At 51.6% G+C, this 19,041-nt stretch overlaps 2 protein-coding genes across 5 annotated transcripts in view; one reads left to right on the top strand and one right to left on the bottom strand.

The window, feature by feature from the left end:
* The window catches only part of PEPD (peptidase D), a 118,052-nt gene extending 111,929 nt beyond the window's left edge, over positions 1-6,123 (top strand). For both annotated transcript variants that reach the window (XM_045891227.3, XM_064580866.1), the window contains 3 exons: positions 1,573-1,757; positions 4,693-4,884; positions 5,593-6,123. In XM_045891227.3, coding sequence (XP_045747183.2) covers positions 1,573-1,757; positions 4,693-4,884; positions 5,593-5,730 — 515 coding nt within the window. In that variant the 3' untranslated portion in view covers positions 5,731-6,123. The remainder of the gene's footprint in view (positions 1-1,572; positions 1,758-4,692; positions 4,885-5,592) is intronic.
* Positions 6,124-9,105: 2,982 nt separating this feature from the next.
* Positions 9,106-19,041, bottom strand: CEBPG (CCAAT enhancer binding protein gamma). Of its 3 annotated transcripts, none has more exons than XM_064580867.1 (2): positions 18,844-19,041; positions 9,106-12,715 (listed from the first exon to the last, which is right to left on the bottom strand). In XM_064580867.1, exon 2 carries the CDS (start codon positions 12,617-12,619, stop codon positions 12,182-12,184), a length of 438 nt encoding a protein of 145 aa, XP_064436937.1. In that variant the 5' UTR covers positions 12,620-12,715; positions 18,844-19,041; the 3' UTR covers positions 9,106-12,181. The 3 variants fall into 3 exon arrangements, with proteins under 3 accessions (XP_064436937.1, XP_064436938.1, XP_064436939.1); XM_064580868.1 differs by lacking the exon at positions 18,844-19,041 and adding an exon at positions 18,366-18,833; XM_064580869.1 differs by lacking the exon at positions 18,844-19,041 and adding an exon at positions 18,057-18,359.

Here is a 19,041-nt window from a genome sequence, read left to right as displayed (position 1 = left end):
TGGCCTCAGGAGCTGGACTCCAAGGAGGCTCTCTTGTCTCTAGAGACCGGTCTTCTCCCCTCGGCCTCCCTGCGCCTGGGGCCATGGGCTGGCCCCTGCCCTGCGAATGGACCAAGGGTGCAGCCCCAGCCGCCCGCTCAGAGCTGGACCCCGGGGATCCAGGAGGCTGGGTCAGCCCTGTGCCTCCAGCCAGCCCAAGACCCCGACTGTGGGGCCTCTGCCCTGGTGGGGAAGGGGGCCCACCTGCAGGCCTGGCACCCAGCACGTGTCTGAGGGGCGATGCCCTGTGTCCCCGAGTGGGCTCTCACCCCTCTCTCGCCCTGCATGGAGCCCTTGGGCTGCCTCCTGCCAGCCAAAGAGGTTCAGAGCCCCGAGCCCAGCCCTGACGGCCCAGCCCTTGCCAGCACGGGGCCCGCGCAGGCCCCCGATGGTGCAGGGTGCCGGGGTGCCCCTCTGCAGCAGCCACCATCAGTCATGCAGGGTGTGCAGGGCAGGGCATCGTGGGGATGCCTCTTAGGAGCCAGGGTTGCCCCCCACGTGGAGGGGGCCACGAGGGCCAGCACGGGCCCCCTCTCTGGCTGGAGCATGGCAGAGGGGTGCGTGCCCCCGCTCTGTCGGCCTGGCGCACTGGCCGCAGCCAGCATGTGGCCTGCCCCAAACTCAGCCCGGTGGGGCAGGGCCGGCCAGGGAGCTCCACCGGCTTTGAACCTCGCCTGGTGCTTAGGCTGAGTGCCCGGTGCTGTGGAGTGAGGCTGACGGTGGGGACTCTCCAGCCTCGTGGGCAGGGCCAGCGTGCCCTGGCACTGGCCGAGGCTCTTTGCGGGTGGCTGCCTGAGAGCCCTGGGCAGAGCCCCGGAGCTTGCTCACACCCCGAAACTCAGTGCCTGGGGACGTGCTCCCCACAGTGACCTTTGCCTCAGAAGCATGGGGCAAGGATGAGTTCGAGCAGCAGTCTGGGGCCTGGATGTCTGGGCTGCTGTGGAGATGGTCCGCCCCTGCTCGGAGCGGGCGGGGCCGCAGACCCGTGCCAGCCGGGCCGTGAGGCCGCGCCAGCTGCACCTTCGCCCTGGAAACCTTTGCTCCCCTCTGCAGCTCCAAGGGTGATTCAGGCCCACTTCGGGGGGCGCAGGGATGCCCTCACCCCACAGCCTGAGGCTCCGAGCATTGGTCTGGGGCTCTCTGAGGCTGCCCCCCATCTGCCGGGGACAGACGCTTTTCTCCTCCTGATGCTCAGGGGTCTTCCCGGGCTCCCCTGGCCCCAGAAGCCTGCTCTGGCCGAGGGCAGATGTGGCGTGGGCTGCGCAGTAGCCCTAGGCTGGGCGCCTGGCCATGGGCCACAGGAGCCTCCCCCAGAGGGCACGATCGGGAGAGAGGAGAGGTCTCGAGGTCCCAACTTAGGCGGGGAAAGCCTGGCCTGGACAGCTGGCCCGGCACGGCCCCCTCGCCACCCACTTGCAGCCGTCCCGCCTCAGCCCGCGCAGGGGATTCGTGGGCCCCCCAAACCTTGCCTCGGGGAGCCCCGGCCAGACGGCCAGTCCCCACAGCTCATTGCAGCCTCCTCTGGAGCCACAGGGGTGTGGTGGCCTGACATGCACCGCCTGGCCGACCGCATCCACCTGGAGGAGCTGACCCGCCTTGGCATCCTGAGCGGTAGCATTGACGCCATGGGCCAGGCCCACCTGGGAGCCGTGTTCATGCCTCACGGGCTCGGCCACTTCCTGGGCATTGATGTGCACGACGTGGGAGGCTACCCCGAGGTCAGTGTGGACACGTCCGCGTGAGTGGCCCTCCCCGGGGCGGGGCTCCGGGAGCCAACTGGGCTGTAGCAGGACAAGCAAGAGGAGGAGGAATGGGGTCCCACAGGGTCCCCTGCTCCTCCTCGCCCTGCACCCAGCGGTTGCTCCTGGCCCCTGGCCGCTGTGGGCGCCGGCGGGGTGGGGGGCTCCCTAGAGTGTGCCTCATCTGGTGGCCCCGGGCTGTGCACTGGGGGGAGCCCCTGCCCTGCGGGGTGGTAGGTCAGCGCGCAGTTTCCACAGAGCAGTGGGAACCCCAAAGCTGGGTCGTAGTGACCAGGCTGACCCCGCCACCATAGTGTCCTCCTGCCTCTGGCTTCATGCAAGCCGGGGCGGTGAGGCACTGCCGTCAGGCGGCTGACCCGGGTCCTTCCTGGGACTAGCAGAGCCCAGCGCCCCTCACAGGCCCAGCAGCAGCCCCAGCCCCCCAGGCCAGCACACCCCCGTGGCCTCCTCGTCTGCAGGCCCTCCGGGCACCCTTAGCAGGGGAGGGAGGCTTCTGTGGGCATTTCCAGACAAGGCTTTTCCTCCCCTCCCTACCCACTGACTCTTGAAAGGACCACCCAGCCGGCGCTTGCAGCCAGCCTTGGGGAGGCCCTGCCCGGCAGGTGGCTGCAGCCTTTCCGGGCCCCGGGTGGGCGGGGGTGAGCCCGGCCCTGCCGCCTGGCCTGGCGCCCAAGGTGCAGGGGGCTGCTTATGCAATCGGTGCACGCCCTGGGGCCCACCAGCCAGTTAGCCAAGACTAGGCTGGGCCTGTTGGCTGCAGGGTATTTTGAAAGCACGAAGAATGATTTTTGGGGGGAAAAAATTGCTCAAGAGGAGCATTATTATTCAATTTTTTTTTTTCCCTCAAGTGTAAACAGTTAAATTTGGAGAAACAAAATCAGTTTTAATTTCCTAATTTCTATCCATCACATTGTGTACAGGGAGCCAAGAGCAGGGCCTTCCAGACATTGTTAACTGAGGTTCGTTATTCATTAGTCGCCAGAGCGCTTTTTTTCCACCAGAGAAAATTGGCAGCAAACTGTTTTATCTTTTCCAGTAAGCAGCCCTTTGTGCTCACAGAGTCTATTCTTTTGACAGATAAACATTGTAGAAAAAAATATGGCTTTTCCTATAAAAGTCATTTGTTTTATTTCAGGCCTCCAGACACATCTGGGTCTCCTCTGCTCAGAACCCAGTAAAAGTGGAGGTCTGCTGCCCTGGCGGAAGGTCTCAGGGTTGGAGGGGCGGGGGGGCTTGGCCTCTCCCCTTTGGGGGGGGGGCCCTGCTCTCCACTGCCCAGCCCCCATGCTTCGCCAGACCTGCTCGGGCCGTGCCCACGGTGGGAGACTCCTGGGAGCTAATGCTCTGAAGGGATAAAGGTCGGGGGGCCGCGGCAGGGCCCCCTCCCGCTCTCCCCTCACCCACAATTGGATGGGCGGTCCTGAAATTTTCCAGAGGGCTTGTCTCTATACAAGCCTGAGCAGACCACCCTCCCCTGGGCGCGCCCATGGAGTGGCCCGACGTGGGCCCACAGTGACTGAGGGGGAACAGGGAGACCTGACCGTACCAGTTTGCTGCCTCTGCTGGGCCCCCGGCTTTGACAACCTTGGAGTGGAGGGAAAGGGACAGGCACCTAGCGGGTAACAAGTAGGTGAGGGACAGGGAGGGCGTGTCCAGGGCAGGCACAGACTTGAGATGGCAGAAGGCCACTGGCCGGCCCCACAAGCACCTCTCATCCGAGCACGGGGGTGCGTCCCGGGCCCTCCTGCATAGCCCCTCCGGGCACAAAGTGGCACAGAGTCGGGAGCTTCTCCAGATGGGCATCTGTGCCCAAAGCGCGAGCCATCAGGGGTCACGGTGCCTGGGGGTCCCCTCCTCCCCTCCGCCCCAGCCTGGCTCATGCCAGGTCAGGGTGGCCGTGCACAAGTTTCTCTGCGTGCCCTGCTGTCCCCACCCTCCTGGAATCCCCGTCACAGGCTTCCCTGATGTGCCCGGCCCTGGAGGCCGAGCCAGCCTGTTTCTGGTTACCTTACATGAACCACTAATTGAAGTCTGATGTTCTTGGCCCCCAAACAGTCCGAAATGACAGCTCCGTCTCCAGCAGCTGGGCTTCCAGGCTGCGAGCGGGGCGGGGCAGGCTCAGACCCGACCGGAAAGCCTGCTCGCTGCCCACCCGTGCTCACGGGCCGGGGCTGGGGCCGGACGGCGGCCTCGGGGACCCGGGGAGACAGGTGTTGGTGATGCCGTGTGAATCGAGGGGCCCAGGCCAGGTGGGCATTCGGGGGAGAGGGTGCCTCTGCAGGGAGCACGCTGCCACTGTCGCCTGCTCTGCGAGGGCGGGGGCCAGCCCCCCACGTGTGCTCCTCTGGGGCCACGCCCCCAGGCTCCACGCGCGTGCGCGTTTGTGCGTGTGCACAGCAGCGTCACGCCTGTCCTGGGGACAGCACCTGTCCCTCCTCCTGGAAGGCCCCGCGGAAAACCTGGGTCCTGGCCTGGGGGAGCGGGGCCCAGTGCTTCTGGGGCCGGTTCCCACTCCAGCTGCCTGGAAGACACGACGCAGCGCGGGAAGCCCTGCAGCCGCCTTAAGAGCTTTTTTGGCTTCCGGAGTTTGGCTTCTGCCGCCCTCTCTGGCGGGGACAGGGCCTGGGTGAGGGCGGCCGGCTCGGGCAGCTCGCCCCGGCGGCGTGCACATAGGTGTCCACAGGGCCCCTGCAGGCAGTGTGGGGGCTAAGGAGAGGCAGGAACCGGCCAAGTCTGGCGGTGTCTGCGGAGAGTGGAGGGTCTCATCCGAAGCTCCAGTGAGAGCAGGGAGGGCTCAGCAGGTGGGCCTTGGGGGCCATCTGGCTGCCGCCGCGGCGGGAACCCTCCATCCGTGCCAGCGCTGGGGTCCTCCGGGCCCTGCCTCTCCTCACAGGGCGTGGAACGCATCGATGAGCCCGGCCTGCGGAGCCTGCGCACCACGCGGCACCTGGAGCCGGGCATGGTGCTCACCGTGGAGCCGGGCATTTACTTCATCGACCACCTGCTGGACGAGGCCCTGGCCGACCCGGCCCGTGCCTGCTTCTTCAACCGCGAGGTCCTGCAGCGCTTCCGGGCATTCGGGGGGGTGAGTGCCCACAGGCCCCGCATCCCGGCCCCCTGGACACCGACATGCGCACACTGCAGCGCGCCACCCCTTTGTCTCGAGACAGGAGCCCTAGTGGGGGTGGGGATGGTCTTCACTTCCTCCCTTGAGAAGGACCCGGCATGTGCCTTCTCATGGTCTGTCACGGACCAGTGCCTCGCTCCTCAGCAAGACAGACACAGATTCTACAAAACCCCTGCCCACTCTGGGACCCCGTCCACTGGGCAAGGGGCAAGGACTGGGTGGGCAGGTGGCAGGAGCAGATGGCCCCATGGGAGGCGCCTTCGTCTCAACAGCCTCCCACGGAGGCCTGGAGGCCAGCCCCTTCCATCACAGGCAAGACAGACCGCTCCTTAGAAGGGGCTCCTCCAACCCAGCGGCTGGTCTGAGCCTCTAATCTGGTGCGTGAGGCCAACTCAGAAATAGTGTCTGTCATTCTTCTTTTTTTTCCCCCGAGTTTTTCTTTTTTAGATTTATTTGCGAGTGTGCGCGTGCACACTCACATGCCCAAGTAGGGGGAGGGGCAGGGGGGAGAGAGAATCTCAACAGACTCCCTGTTGAGCGTGGAGCCCGACACGGGGCTCAATCCCAGGACCCGTGAGATTATGACTTGAGCTGACACCCAAGAGTCGGATGCTCACCCCCTGAGCCACCCAGGCACCCCCATGAGTGTCTGTCATTGTGACGCAGGTCCGGATCGAGGAGGACGTCGTGGTGACTGCTAGTGGCATGGAACTGCTCACCTGTGTGCCCCGCACGGTGGAGGAGATCGAAGCATGCATGGCAGGCAGTGACAAGGCCTTTACTCCCTTCTGTGGCCCCAAGTAGAGCCAGCTGGGAGTGCCCAGTGGGACCAGGGACCCAGCCTGGCCACCTGTCTTCACGATGCGCAGCCTCCTGCCTGGCCCTCGAGCGGCGAGAGATGCGTGCTCAGAAATCCCATGGCTGCGTCCATGTTTGAGCTTGTGGTTTCCTCGGGGGGCAGGGGGGGAGGGTCTCTTTCTTAACCTTCTGCAAGATCACACCTGAATCTGCTCTTACTCTGCTTGAATGACAGTGGCTTTTAAAGTGCTAATGGAAGAGAATTCTGCTCCTTGATAGCAACTAAAATATGTCTCGTCATTTGCATTCTTCTGCTCCGGGAAGATCCATTTCCAGCGTTTCCTCTCAAAAATCAATGTGCAGAGTCGGATTTGCAATAAAAAGTTTCCCAAAATGGTCCTTTGTGCACAGCTTACTCTCTGTTCTTTCTCGCTCGGCGGCGGAGCCTGGCACGCAGGGACCTAGCATAGCAGCTGCCGGGGCAGAGCGGGGAGCCGGGGCGCAGGCGTGGAGCCACCCTACACGGGCCTTTGCACATGAAAAGGTGAACCGCTAGAGGAAGAAGCCTTTTCGAGGGCGGGGCACTGCCTCAAAGCTAGATTTCTGAAGGGAACAATTTTTATGCAGCACTTAAGGCACAGTTCTATAAAATGTGAGACTTGGCAGGGATGCCTTGTCCTCGATGCCCTTTTCATAGCAAAGCCGGCATCCGCCTGAGCGACACAGCCACCTAGGGCCGCTCCGTGGTAGAGGTGAGCCTTCTAGTGGCTTCCGTTTGCTGAGACCATTTGTCTTCCCTAAGTGTGAACCCGCGGACCAAACTCCACGCAGGCAGGGAGTGTTCTGGGGCCAGCTGGGCCTGGTCCCCGCCGAATGCGCAATGCCTGTCCTCCCCTCTGCTGGCCCAGGTCCCCCGTCCCGCAGCCCTGCCCCCGCCGGGAGCGGGGGAGCTCGGTGAGAAACCGATCCGGGCCTGTGTCTCCACAGCCCTCTCATCCAGGACTTTCCGGGCCAAGGTGAAGGGACACCAGAGATGAAACCACGATGGGGTGGGAAACTCTGTAGCCCAAGCTAGACATTTTGAGAAGTCACTGAAGCGTTGAGTCCAAACCGATTTCTTCCTGCGGCAGTAACACAAAAGTGCTTGCAAAGTGACCACATTAAAATGAGACCACCTCGGTTCCAGATCAGTTTACCTGGTTTGCTCCTCAGATCGATCACACCCATTTTTTCAGGTTTGCTCCGGTGCTCAGGCAGTCCCTAAGTTATTTGTGACCTCGAGCGGTTGGCAGTGATGGACTTGAGTGTCAGGAGTCTCCATTCACCAATGTTTCTCTGCCCCGGCTGCACCTGCGGGGGACCCGTTCTGGCATCCGGGGTTTCAGCTGCCCCCGCGCCCGGATAAGCCCGGATACAGTGAGGCTAGCGCTCTAAATGGACAGTTTCGTTTGTGTTAAACACAGCTGCCTGTTGTCACATCTTTCTCCTTCCTTTCCTTCAGACGCCTCATACCAAAACTGCCCGTTTCACGTACATTTTCTGTGATTACCAAGCAAGAAGGTCAGAAGAATAAGGGGAAATCCCGTTAACTACATGTTCTTCGTCACAGAGGGGCACTGGGAGGGTAGGTCTGACTGGTCTCGCCTCGGGGCGGTGAGTCAGGACACCCTCCGGCGGTGGGGGGCTCGGGTGGCCAGCAGCGCCCCCTCTACCCCGTGGTCCAGAGGATGCACCCAACTCCTCATGCCTCCAGACCTCTGCAGAAAGGCATACAGCTTCAGAAACTCCTTAGAGACCCTTCCAGAAAGCAGAACAGCACTGAAAAAGCCTTTCTGAAACCCTGGAAGGGTCTGGGTATTCCTTCAATAAATAACTGAGCAGCCACTCTGGCCGGTGTAGTAGGAAACCACCCTCCCTGCTCTCCGAGCCTCGGGGATCCTGAGAGGCCTCGCCTTGAACAAGCAAGCACAGATCCCTTCACCGCAAAGTGCCGTGAAGGAACGGCTGACCTTGTCTAGAAAGCCAGGGCGCTGAGACAGGAAGGAGTGAAAGGGAAAAGCGAGACAAGATGAGGCACCCAGACGTGAACTGTTGTTCAAAGGCGGCCTGGAGTAAAACGAGCCTGGAGAAGCCCTGCAGCCAAAGCCAAGTAACAGGGGACGGAGGACGGAGGGAAAGCAAGGCCGCAGATGAGGGGAGCCACGTCACAAGGAGACGGGGTCTCCCTCTGGGTGCAGTGGGGAATGACAGCAGGTTCTGGAGAGCAGGCAGTGGTCCAAGGAGACCAAGTCCGGGCAAGAGAGGACGATGGTTCTGGGCGGCGGGGGAGGGAGGGAGGAAAGCACATTTAGGGGGTAGAAGGGAAAGGTGGCGGAGCGGGAAGGCCCGGGCCAGATGTAGTCATTTGGGCGACACGAAAAGTACAACAGGCCCGTTCGCTTCCAAGCCCAGTTCTGCACCCCGGACCCTGTGCGCACCGCTGCGTAGCTTCCAGGCCTAGAGTTGTGCGAGGAATGCGCGTGGCAGTACGAGACTGTTCGGGATTGGCGATCTCCTTCGAGTGCACGTACAATGCACACGGACTCTAGATGCTCCCAGGCAGTGACAGAGCAGGTCCAAAGGTGCTTTTATTGAAAAAAAAGCTGGCACCTTCACAAATCATCTCTATATACAATTCCCCAAGACAAACTATTTATGGGCTCCCAAATTACAACTACTTTGTAAAAACCAAATAGGATGCACTACCCGCAGAAATAATTACTGTACTACGACTGTCATTAAGATGCAGTAAGTAGAAACCTATGTCCCAACACATGAAAAAAGCTGATGCATCACAGAAGAGTCTCTAAATGACATCTTCCCTTGACACACTCAAATCAGCATGGATTCAGTATTGCCTCGTTCATCTGCAGAGACACTCCACAGCATCACGTCAATGAGGAGGTACACACTATAAATTGTGCTGCTAGGGGAAAGGCCTTACTTCGACCTTCCCGAGGCCTCAAAGCCTCAAGAACTCCTCTCTACCACCACCGTGTGACTGGAAACCACACACTGAGACACGAGGTGCCCGAGCAGGCGAGCCCGCCGCTGCCTTCTCCACCCTGGTCCCCATTCCCGGGTTAGACCACGTGACAACGAACAGCACTGAAGAGGCCCTCTAGATTCAGAGGAAATCCATTCACGTTCCCATCCATTCAGGGAAATCTAGACTTGGACAAAAGCACCTCCCGCCCCCGACCCTCAGCGACCTTCACCCCTGCCCTGGGCTGGGACAGCAGGAAAGACGGCCGACCATCTGCCTGCTCTTCAGAGCTCTTGGACATCTGGACTACTTCCTCGGGATACGAACAGAAAGAAACCCACAAGGAAATACAGTCATTATTCCAAAGTTTTTTATTTCAAATTCATTGAAAGAAATAAAATTATATTTAAAAAAATAGAGTAATCTCACAAACTGAGGAAAGCCAGGAACAAAAAGAACAAGGTAAGGACTTTTTCCTGAGAGGCAGCTCTAACAGCTATTAGAATGGACTTTCTCCTCCCTAGCTTTTGTCAAACAAAAAATTGCTTCCTATTTCTAAGGCATCAAAAAGCACTCTGAGTGCTAACTGGGTTGTCCAGGTATGTTTCAAGCCCTCTAATGGGGGCTGAGAAACACCAAAGGCTGATTTCTTTTAATACCAAATACTAAAGTGCACATACTACTTTTTTATGTAAATTTCAGATTTCACACTTGTGACCTAACTTTCAAACATCTGGTCATATTTTATTACTATCTTACTACCTCTTAGCAAGAATGTCCAAAGTATCTGAGCTCACATTCCAGTCACCGCAAGGGGCCAGACGGTAGAAGAGCTGCTCTGATCTCCCCACGTGCTGCCAACCCCATCCACAAAGCAGCCATCTCGGATGACTCAGATGCAGCTAGACATTTACACTAAAGCCTACTTCCTAAACCACTGGACCTGCCGGCAAAGGCAGATCAAACCCTAACGGTGCATACGTAACCTACAGAACAGAAGTTACAAAAGTCATCTTAACAATTCCCAAAGCTCTAAACTTACCCATTCCCCATACTTGGTTTCCCTCAATTTGATACTGATAAATCTATCAAACTGCAAACTTTCATTCCCAAACACTTCAGTAAGACAGTCAAGACAACGGTTAACATTTTTGTTCTACGCATACATGACGGCTTGTGCTAAAGTTCTGGTTTGCATAGGTTAACAGGAAAGCTTGAATCAATTTTTCCAAGTTTCAATCTTATGTTCGGATTTGAAGTTATCGAGTGCACACCCCTGATGATTTCCCTGAAGCTTCTTCTCCAAGACAGTTAAGTCAGTTCATATAAATGGTAACCATAAATTCCATAGGGACATCAATTTCTGAAAGACTTTTTTTTTTTTTTTAGTAAACAAGAGATTACAATGTCTGTAACACCTTTATAGGCGCTTAACGATTCAAGTGACCTAACTGTACCTCTAAATAGGTTAATTATATAACATCAATCAGCTATTAAAGATTCAGTAGGATTCTGCGGGTTACCTCCTAGTCAGTCAAAACATCTATCGACCTAGAAGTAGACTGATACTGCAGCCAAAGTAAACCGATGTCAGACCCTAAGAGAAACCTTGATCCTGTCTCCTGGCTCTCCAGGGAGCTAACCCTCCTGGGACAGTGGCTCTCATGGAACAACGCTGGGTTCCAGTCACATGTGGAAGAGGCTCATGGCCTTAATAATGGCTTTGCTGAGTTGCAGGTCACGGTGGTATTTTCACCTGCCCAGAAGAGCACAGACCACACTTTTGTACCAACCCAAGGGTGCAACTTGAGTCACATCCTGGTTACACTGTTCCAAGTCCTAGTAAGAAACAATATGGCCAAAAACTTAAGTGACCATGTTCAAATAAGATACCTGGTAACACAAACTTTTTAATCAGATGTGACTCAGTCTCTTGTCACCAGCCTAGACACACACACACACACATACACACACACACAGAAATATACAAAAACCAACAAATCTGAGCTAGGATTGTGCTAAAAAAAAAAATCAACAAGGACAATCAAAACCACAAACACTGATATAAACCAGACCCTAGCGATCCCCGACTTTAGCGACTGCCATTTTTTAGTCTCAACAAAAATGTCAATATCCTGAGTTTTATCAGTATTTTCTTTCTAAAATAATTTATGGGACACAAAAGCATACAAATGAACAAACAGAAGCAGTGGTACAAAAGTCTAGAAGAGCCCACTAACTAGAAAAAGAAATGTCACAAAAACAATATAAAAAGATGTATTTAAGTGAAATAAATTAAAGGTTAAACCTTACACTTTCAAGTTTTCTTAGACTATTATTTTGGGAGACGGCATAGAGTTGATGACGTATTTTTCTAATAATGACTTGGTTAAGATCAAAAGCCAAATGATCCTTCACAAGAAATTTTTGCCTTTAATAATCATGGCCCCATTGAAGATATTTGGACACAGGAGAAGTTACCTAAATCCCAATCAGTAAACTGTTAAGGCATTTGTCTACTAACTTGGCTGTCAAAATGGTATTTTAAAAATATTTACTTACTTGACGAGCATCTACAGAAACAAAAAATATTTACTTAACTTGACCAGCATCTACAGAAACAAAAATTGTAGTTTACAGATACAAGTTTCTCTAAACTCCTGGGGGTTTTTTGTTGTTAGAAAACAAAATAATGCCAATCCAATAACCCAAAGGTATCCCGAAAGCATAATTCTAATATGCTTTACTTTTATTTTTAAGAAACCTATTTGTCTCCTAATCATTAGTATTTTCAAGCCACTGGCTGTATACTGCCTTTAAAACGTAATGGAATTTACTTAACCTGGCACCGCTACTCAAAAACTTATACTTGTTGGGGGAAAACAGTACTAATTAGGCTAAAACAGGTTTATGTTATACATAAAATCACTCCAAATTACAAAGTGATTGATTTCTATAGCCCTAAGGATTTTTAATACATAATTTAGAAAAAAAACACAAATAGATTAACACAGATGGCATTCAACTTCTCTTAGTCTAATTAATCATCTCCAATAAAACCAAGACCCTTCTGCAGGACCTGCCAGTTCCCCATTCCTTTGATCAACCTACAAAAGAAGCATTTCTTGGGAAGTGAGGATTTATTAAGAATATCAAGGTCCAGGGCTTTTTTTTTTTTTTTTTTTTTTACCATATACCTTAAAAATTGGTTTTATCCCCACAAAAAAATCCATATCATTTAAAACTAGATATTCAAATTACATGGCTAACATTTTTAGCTAATCAACTCTTCAGTGCTGATCCTAGAAAACAACCTTCAGTGGGTCTTTGAATAATGGAACAAGACAATGTTCGGCCATTGATATGAGTGATGTAGGTAGTCACACCTTTAACGTTCAAGCCACAAGTTGTGAAGTTTGGAAGGGGTGAGGTCTACTGTCCTGCATTATCAGAAGTTGTATTTTCAGTGCTAGTGGGTTGCACGTTATCTGCAAGGTTGTGTGCGTGCTCAAGAAACAAATCTTTCAATACACTTAATTCCTTAGTCAGCAATTTAATTTTTGCTTCCAAACGTTCATTCTCTTCTTTGAGCTGATTCACTCTCTGCAGTGTATCCTGTGCTTTCTGCTTGCTTTTCAACCGGCTCTTTTTCACAGCCATGTTGTTCCTCTCTCTGCGCTGACGATACTCATCACTGTTGCGATCCATGGGCGAACTCTTTTTGCTTTGCTTGCTTGGGGGCACGGCTTTGCCTCCTCCCCCCGGGCCAGCAGGCACCAGCTGAGGAACCTGCTGTAAGCCGCCGGCATGAGCCTGAGTATGAATAACACTTATTCCCGGAGTACTGTTCTGCTGGGCTATCTTGCTCATTTGGGCACTCTCTCTTGCTGACACAGAACAGGCAGAAATGAGGGCAAGGTGATCAATGGTTTCCACACTAAGCTGCCAAGAAATCTTCACATGTACCTAGTTAAAAAATAAATTGCATTAAAATGTTTGAAATGACAAGATCAAATGAGATTAAACTTGCATGTATCTAACAGCAGGCCGACATTCATTGATTATGCTGAGAAAAGTCTACAGCAACTGCCAACTGTTCCAATGTTTCAGAAGTCTAAATCATTTAATTTAGAAAGGTAAGTTAGTACAGGAGCACATAAGGCCAAATTCAGCCCACCTGCATCCCTGAGGGTACTGCCCGTCTGTGATTGTTATCAAAAATGGAAGGAAAAACAAAAGAATACCGCTAATTAGGTAGCAGAGAGGAAATAATAGCACTTGGCAATCTGCCAGAAAAAATTTGAGCTGTTTGGGTGAAACATGCAAAACCTGAGTTCAATTATGATAGAAGAGACACCTGCAAAGCAAGGGGGACAAAGTTTCAATTGTTGGCTCACGTCAAAACAGAATCCTGCGGCAGAGTGCCCGATCTCCCCGACTCGTCGGGATCACTGCATGTTCCTTACACCAATATGCAGAGACCTAAGTCACCAAGGACTTGACTTTTCTCCCGGAGTACATCTTTATGGAATATTCTGAAAAGACTTTTTTTTTAGGGGGGAGCTTTTTTTTCTTTTGTTTTTAATGACCTCACACATAGTAGTTTACATAGATTTCCTAAGTTAGCTTCTTGGATCAGAGATGTAGGAGCTCTGGGACCTCCAGTGTGCTGCCCCATCCCACCATGCTGCTTCTAACGGTGGGGGTTTTTTCCTTCTTGACATAATTTATAAACACATCTCAACACAGGCAACCTGAAACCACAAGGAAAGAAACAAAAGCCCTAATGATGCACCCAAGGAAGAGCAAGTATGGGGCTGAGGCTAGACAGAAAGTGCGCCGGCACCCACTTGACAAGGCAGACGCGGCTCAGACGGAATGCCAACTCTTGAGTGTTCCTGCACTGCTGCCCGTAGAAATGAAGCCAGTTTCAGAAACTAGTCATACTTGGATTACTATCAATCCAACTAGGTCACTAGTTGAGTGACCAATCCACTAGGTCACACACTTGAGCTGCCTCAAGATGTGTCAAAAGCATACCTATCTGATGATGAGGCCACTTCAAGACAAACTGACTCAGCGAATGAGCCATGTCCACCAAGAAATCATAGCACTCTTGGAAATTCAGAAAGCAGTGTTATGACTATCCTGTTCTCTTTTCACAAAACTGCTAAACCTACATCAGTGGATAAAACCTGGAGCCAGAATTATGATGCCTCAAATGAGTACACCTCACAGCTCTTAAGAAAAAACTCAGTAAACACCAGTAGCTTCACCCAAACCATTAGCCAGGTGTTTCTTGTATAAACACTGTTCATTGGTCTGCTTTAAAAAAATTTTCCTTTTAAAAAGTCCATATTTTCATTACTTTCAATTGTTTTCAAAGCCATGTGTGCAGCCCTGAGTTAGTGGGTCATCTGTTCTCACTCCAAAAGTACGGCAAAAGAGAAAGCTTCCTTCCAAACCATGGATGGATATCTACACAGAGTCTATCTTCAATAAAGGACATTACACAATCTCCCTGGATAATTTATTATGTTGCCTATTTTTTCTTCCAGTTAAACAGTGGCAATTCAGTATTAACTTGGGCCACCTTACCACTAATAGTGTTAGTGGCCACCTACATTATTGCTTATTTATTTGGTGTAAAGTGAGCATAAGAATTTTAGTTGACTTTTAAAAACTTTAACACTTCTCCTGGGATTGTCTCAACTATCATGATCACGGTCATCTTATTTAACTTTTTTATTTCTCATACACCAATTATGGTTTTAACCTCTAAAGCTAATCTCTAGAGACAGCTCAAAGAGAAAATGATCCAAAAAGCACAGAGCAGGAACCAGGTCAATTCTTGTCTTGGCTCTGGCTCCCCCAGTTTTGCTCTGGACCTATCCCTTCCCCTCTTTGGGCCTCGATTTCCCCATCTGCAAATGAGGGATATAGAATGGTAAGATGCCTTCTGACTCTGAAAATACACCATGAACTTTAGTCACTAAAAACTCTTTTCTACCCCTTTATGCTTTTTTATTCCTAAGTCACTAAAAACTTTTAATACAGGCTCCAAATTCAGTGATGTTCATGCCCATTTTTGTACCCAAAGATATAGGAATGGGGAAGAGCTCTTCTACCTCAGCCTGACTCATTTTGGTAGGATACTAGAGTAGGGGGTACTTTGAAGATGTGCTCATTGCTTGAAAAACAAAGAAACTATCAAATTGGTAAAAATGTAAGTAAGGAAACTTGGAAATAATAAAAATAATTCAAAAATGATTCTTTTTTTTTTTTTTTTTAAGTTCCTCAACCAAAGCCAGGGAAGTAAGTTTTAAGTGAAAAAATATCCATTAAGGAAAGTAAACCAAGTAAAGGGGGGGAGGGGGGTCAAAGGGCCAAATGGTCCAAGAGAGTTAACTCCAGATTATCAACTGTGCTTTTACACAAGCAAAATAGCTGCCTCCAAAGTTACACATTTCACAGTTTCCACTGTCATTTATGCTTTTGTTCCTTTCACAAACACTTAGCACCTACAATGGGAAAAAAAAATTAGTTTATTTCAAATCTGGATATTCAACCCTAAATGAAAGTCTGGCTCCTATGTGGACAAATACTATTCCAAAGTTCATTCCACAGGAAGCAGGGTGGTGCCTCGTTTCCTTAGATGTGAATCATCCAGGCAGGGAGCAGGAGAAAAATTGAAGAGCAGTTCTCAAAGCGTGGTCCCTGGACCAGCAGCAGCATCATTTGGGAACTTGTCAGAAATGCAAATTCTCAGGCTACCCCGGACATAAGAATCAGGAGCTCTAGGAATAGGACTGAGCAGTGTTGTTTTAGAGGGACCTCCAAGTGATTCTGTTGACACTGAGGTTTAAGAGCCAATGCTGCAGATTAACAATGGATCTTAAGAAAGACGGTCTGATTGGGTAAATTTTTTTAAAATTCAAATTTCTTAATTCAAGTAGTGTTCATTCAAATCAGTAACACACTGAAAACTCAGCAAGGTTAGAATGAGTAAAACAAACTTCTCTTAAGTTTCATTTGGGAAAGTAAACTTGTCAAGAATTCTCCTAATCCTCCTGTCACTTTTTTCTCCACATTATATACAACCAAATATTCCTCCCCATGCTCCCCAAAATAAATTTTTTTTTTTTTTAAGATTTTATTTATTTGACAGAAAGAGAGCACAGATAGGCAGAGTGGCAGGCAGAGAGGGAGGGAGAAGCAGGCTCTCCGCCGAACATGGAGCCCGACACGGGGCTGATCCCAGGACCCTGGGATCATGACCTGAGCGGAAGGCAGATGCTTAACCGACTGAGCCACCCAGGCACCCCCCAAAAAATAAATTCTTAACTCATATTTCCTCAGTGAGCATCTACACTCCAAAATATTCACAGATGTTTCTCCATTACTCCCAATCTGTACACGTACCCATCTCCCAAAAGAACTTACAACCACCATCCCTCTCCATCCTAACACCACAGAATTACCTCAGGCTGACACCATCTCCCCGGGGGGCACTCGTCCCCTCTGGTTTAGCAGTGCACCCTCCAACCACTGTCGCCAGACCCATGGAGCACTCAAACCTGCGCTAGTGTCCAGCCCCTGCTCCCTTATGCTTCACACCTCAATAATACCGAACCACTACCAATCCCCTAAATGGTCACGCTTTCTCTTTTCTTTGTGTGGCTGTCCAATTTTTTCCCCTAGTTTCTCTGTCAATGCCAGCTCTATAATGTGGCTCCCTGTAGACTAAACTAGAGGCAGGACTCTGTCTTCATATCCATATGCCCAGCATCTAGTGCAGGGCTAGCCATGGAGTGGTGGTGCTGGAGAAATATTTGTCCAATACTGGCTCAGAGGCTAAGAGAAAACATTTATTTTTATAAATGTCCTATATAGAAATGATATTCTCTAGCATTAACATCTCTTAAAACAACCACAATTAAATCAAAAGTGTTAGTAAGATCTTATAGTCTTCCAACCCTAAGTTCTTGGTCTTTCTTAAAGGCGAACAGGAAAATAAAAATACAATTCCATTTGATACTTCGAGTGCCCAGTCTATACAATGAACATTTCTTGTCTGGTCTTTGCTTCATCTCAGTTAACCTTTATTTTCTATTTAGCCAGTTATGTGTTCCAATGAATAACCTCAAGTTCTTAGGTATGTTTTGCCAGGGTCTGACAACTCTGTACTATACGTGATGTCAAGGTAAGCAAAGTCAATACATACCCAGATGAGCAGGATTTCTATTTAGTTGCCACTGCTTGCTTCATGACCCAACACGGGGGCCCATGAAGGAGGGTACATCCCTTTGGGGAGTATATGAGTGGTCCACTGGAGTATGGAGAAAATGTACGTTCATTTGTCTTTTTTTAACATCATCATTTTAATTTTCCTTTGGTAGGATTTACAACATACAAAAATAAAACAGTACACATATTGTTTATAAATATACCTCTATTAGGAAATCATACTCAAAAAAAAATTTTAACTGATAGGGCTGGAAAGTCAAAAAGGTAGGAGACCAATGTACCTACAAGAACCGGTGGAAGCACTCACTCCCAAGAATATACAATATACCTGGAATCGTGGCTACCCACATTTACCATTACTGTGATCAGGCGAGGCAATCCTAGACCATAAGACCAAATTCAGCCCCATGAGGTCCTATTTGTCTTTACCAGGGACTCACCATGTGCTGTTTAAATCCCTACAGAAGAAACCACCTCTCCAAGATCAGACAACTGCTGACAGTCATGTTATGCCCTGGAGAACTTAAAAGATATTCTGAAAAAATGAAATTTTGTTTCCTCCTGTTTTTCAGGCAGGTATTAAAAATGACTGAATCAGCCAAGTGCACCCACCAGAAGCAGGAATCAAGAAATCAAAAAATTCTTCAGCTCACTGGCATCCTGTAATTACTTAGCCTTGTTTATAGGAAGTTTTCCCAGAAACAGAGACTCCACTTTAAGAATAGCTCATCCCCAATACTGATCAAGTGGTTATAGCTGACCAGATTTTAACTTTTCAGTATCACGGACTTTAAGATGCAGAATTTCTTAGTAAAGCAAGCCCTTACAGTATTTTCTTTCCAAAATTTATTTGGGAGTCGCGTTATCCTATCTGAATTCAAGGGCAATCTCTTCACGTAAGGATTCGCTGAGTGTAGGCTCAGAAAGAGAACTACCAATTTTTGTGTAACCCACTAACCTGAAAACCTTTCTGAAACGGACACGTTTTAAGGTGCCAGATTACAACATGAACCTCAGACACAAGGCCAACAATCAAACCTTCTGACGAATTAAAACATACAAGCCCCCGTGGGAGAACAGATGATCCGATCCTTCCCCCTCAAACATGCATCTCCATCCTCTTCATCTAGACCCCTCTGCCAGCTCTTTTCTTGACTGTGTTCGCTGCGACAGGCTAACGAAGGGCTCCGTTTCTGGCCCTTCTCTTTTCTATTCCACTTGTGGTAGCTGCACGTTCAGCTAACTTCGTTCAGCGGTCAAGTGCAGGATATTCAAATTACAGCTCCGTAAGCAAGCACGGGATTAGCTCTGTAAAGTCACGGACTTCAGCATCAACTCCTTTCGCTGCCCACTTGAGCGCTCTACTAACCTCGGAACCGAAGTCTCGCCTCCCCTCACCGAGCGGTCCTGGAGGGGCGGGCAAGATCCGATGCGGCACGACAGTAAGGGACGGTCCACCTACTGCTCTTCTGGGGAACACCCTGTATCCCCAGGGGCCCACACGCGCCTAGCCTGTCACCACTGCCCGTCGCTCCAACAGAGGCCGGGTTCCGGAGGGGGCACACCTCGTCCCCGCCCCGTCCCCGGCCGGCGGCGAGGGGCGCCCGGGGGGAGCGCGGGGGTCGGCGGGTGGCGCCGCAGCGCTGGGCCGCGGCCAGGGATGAGCTCAGCGGCCCCGCCGGGTGTTGCCGGCAGGTTGCATCAGACGCCGCGCGGGGCCTTCCCGGCCAGCCGGCCGCCTCAGGCCGGGCCGGGTCTCCTCGGGCCCGGCCGGCAACCAGGCGAGCGGCCGGCTCCGCCGCGGCCTCCTCCTCTTCCCTCAGCCCGCCTGCCCGCGGCCTCCTTACCTGCGCCTCCAGCCCGCCCGCCCCCAGGCGGCCTCCACTCCGAGCGGCCCCGCGCGGCGCGGCGCGACGGACCCAGGCCTCGCAGCCCGCGAGTCAGCGAGGAGGAGCGACGGTTACGAAACCGGCAGCCTCCGCCCGTTCCGCCACCGCCGCCACCGGCTTCCCCTCCTCGCCCGGGCCGCGCGCGCCGCCGCCGCC

This window comes from Mirounga angustirostris, unplaced genomic scaffold (assembly GCF_029215605.1).
Source record: "Mirounga angustirostris isolate CCGP_5_RB_7025 unplaced genomic scaffold, mMirAng1.0.hap1 SCAF_16, whole genome shotgun sequence".
NCBI classification, from domain to species: Eukaryota; Metazoa; Chordata; class Mammalia; order Carnivora; family Phocidae; genus Mirounga; species Mirounga angustirostris.
The sequence above is the reverse complement of the archived record's forward strand: the minus strand, read 5'-3'. Positions and strand labels throughout refer to the sequence as shown.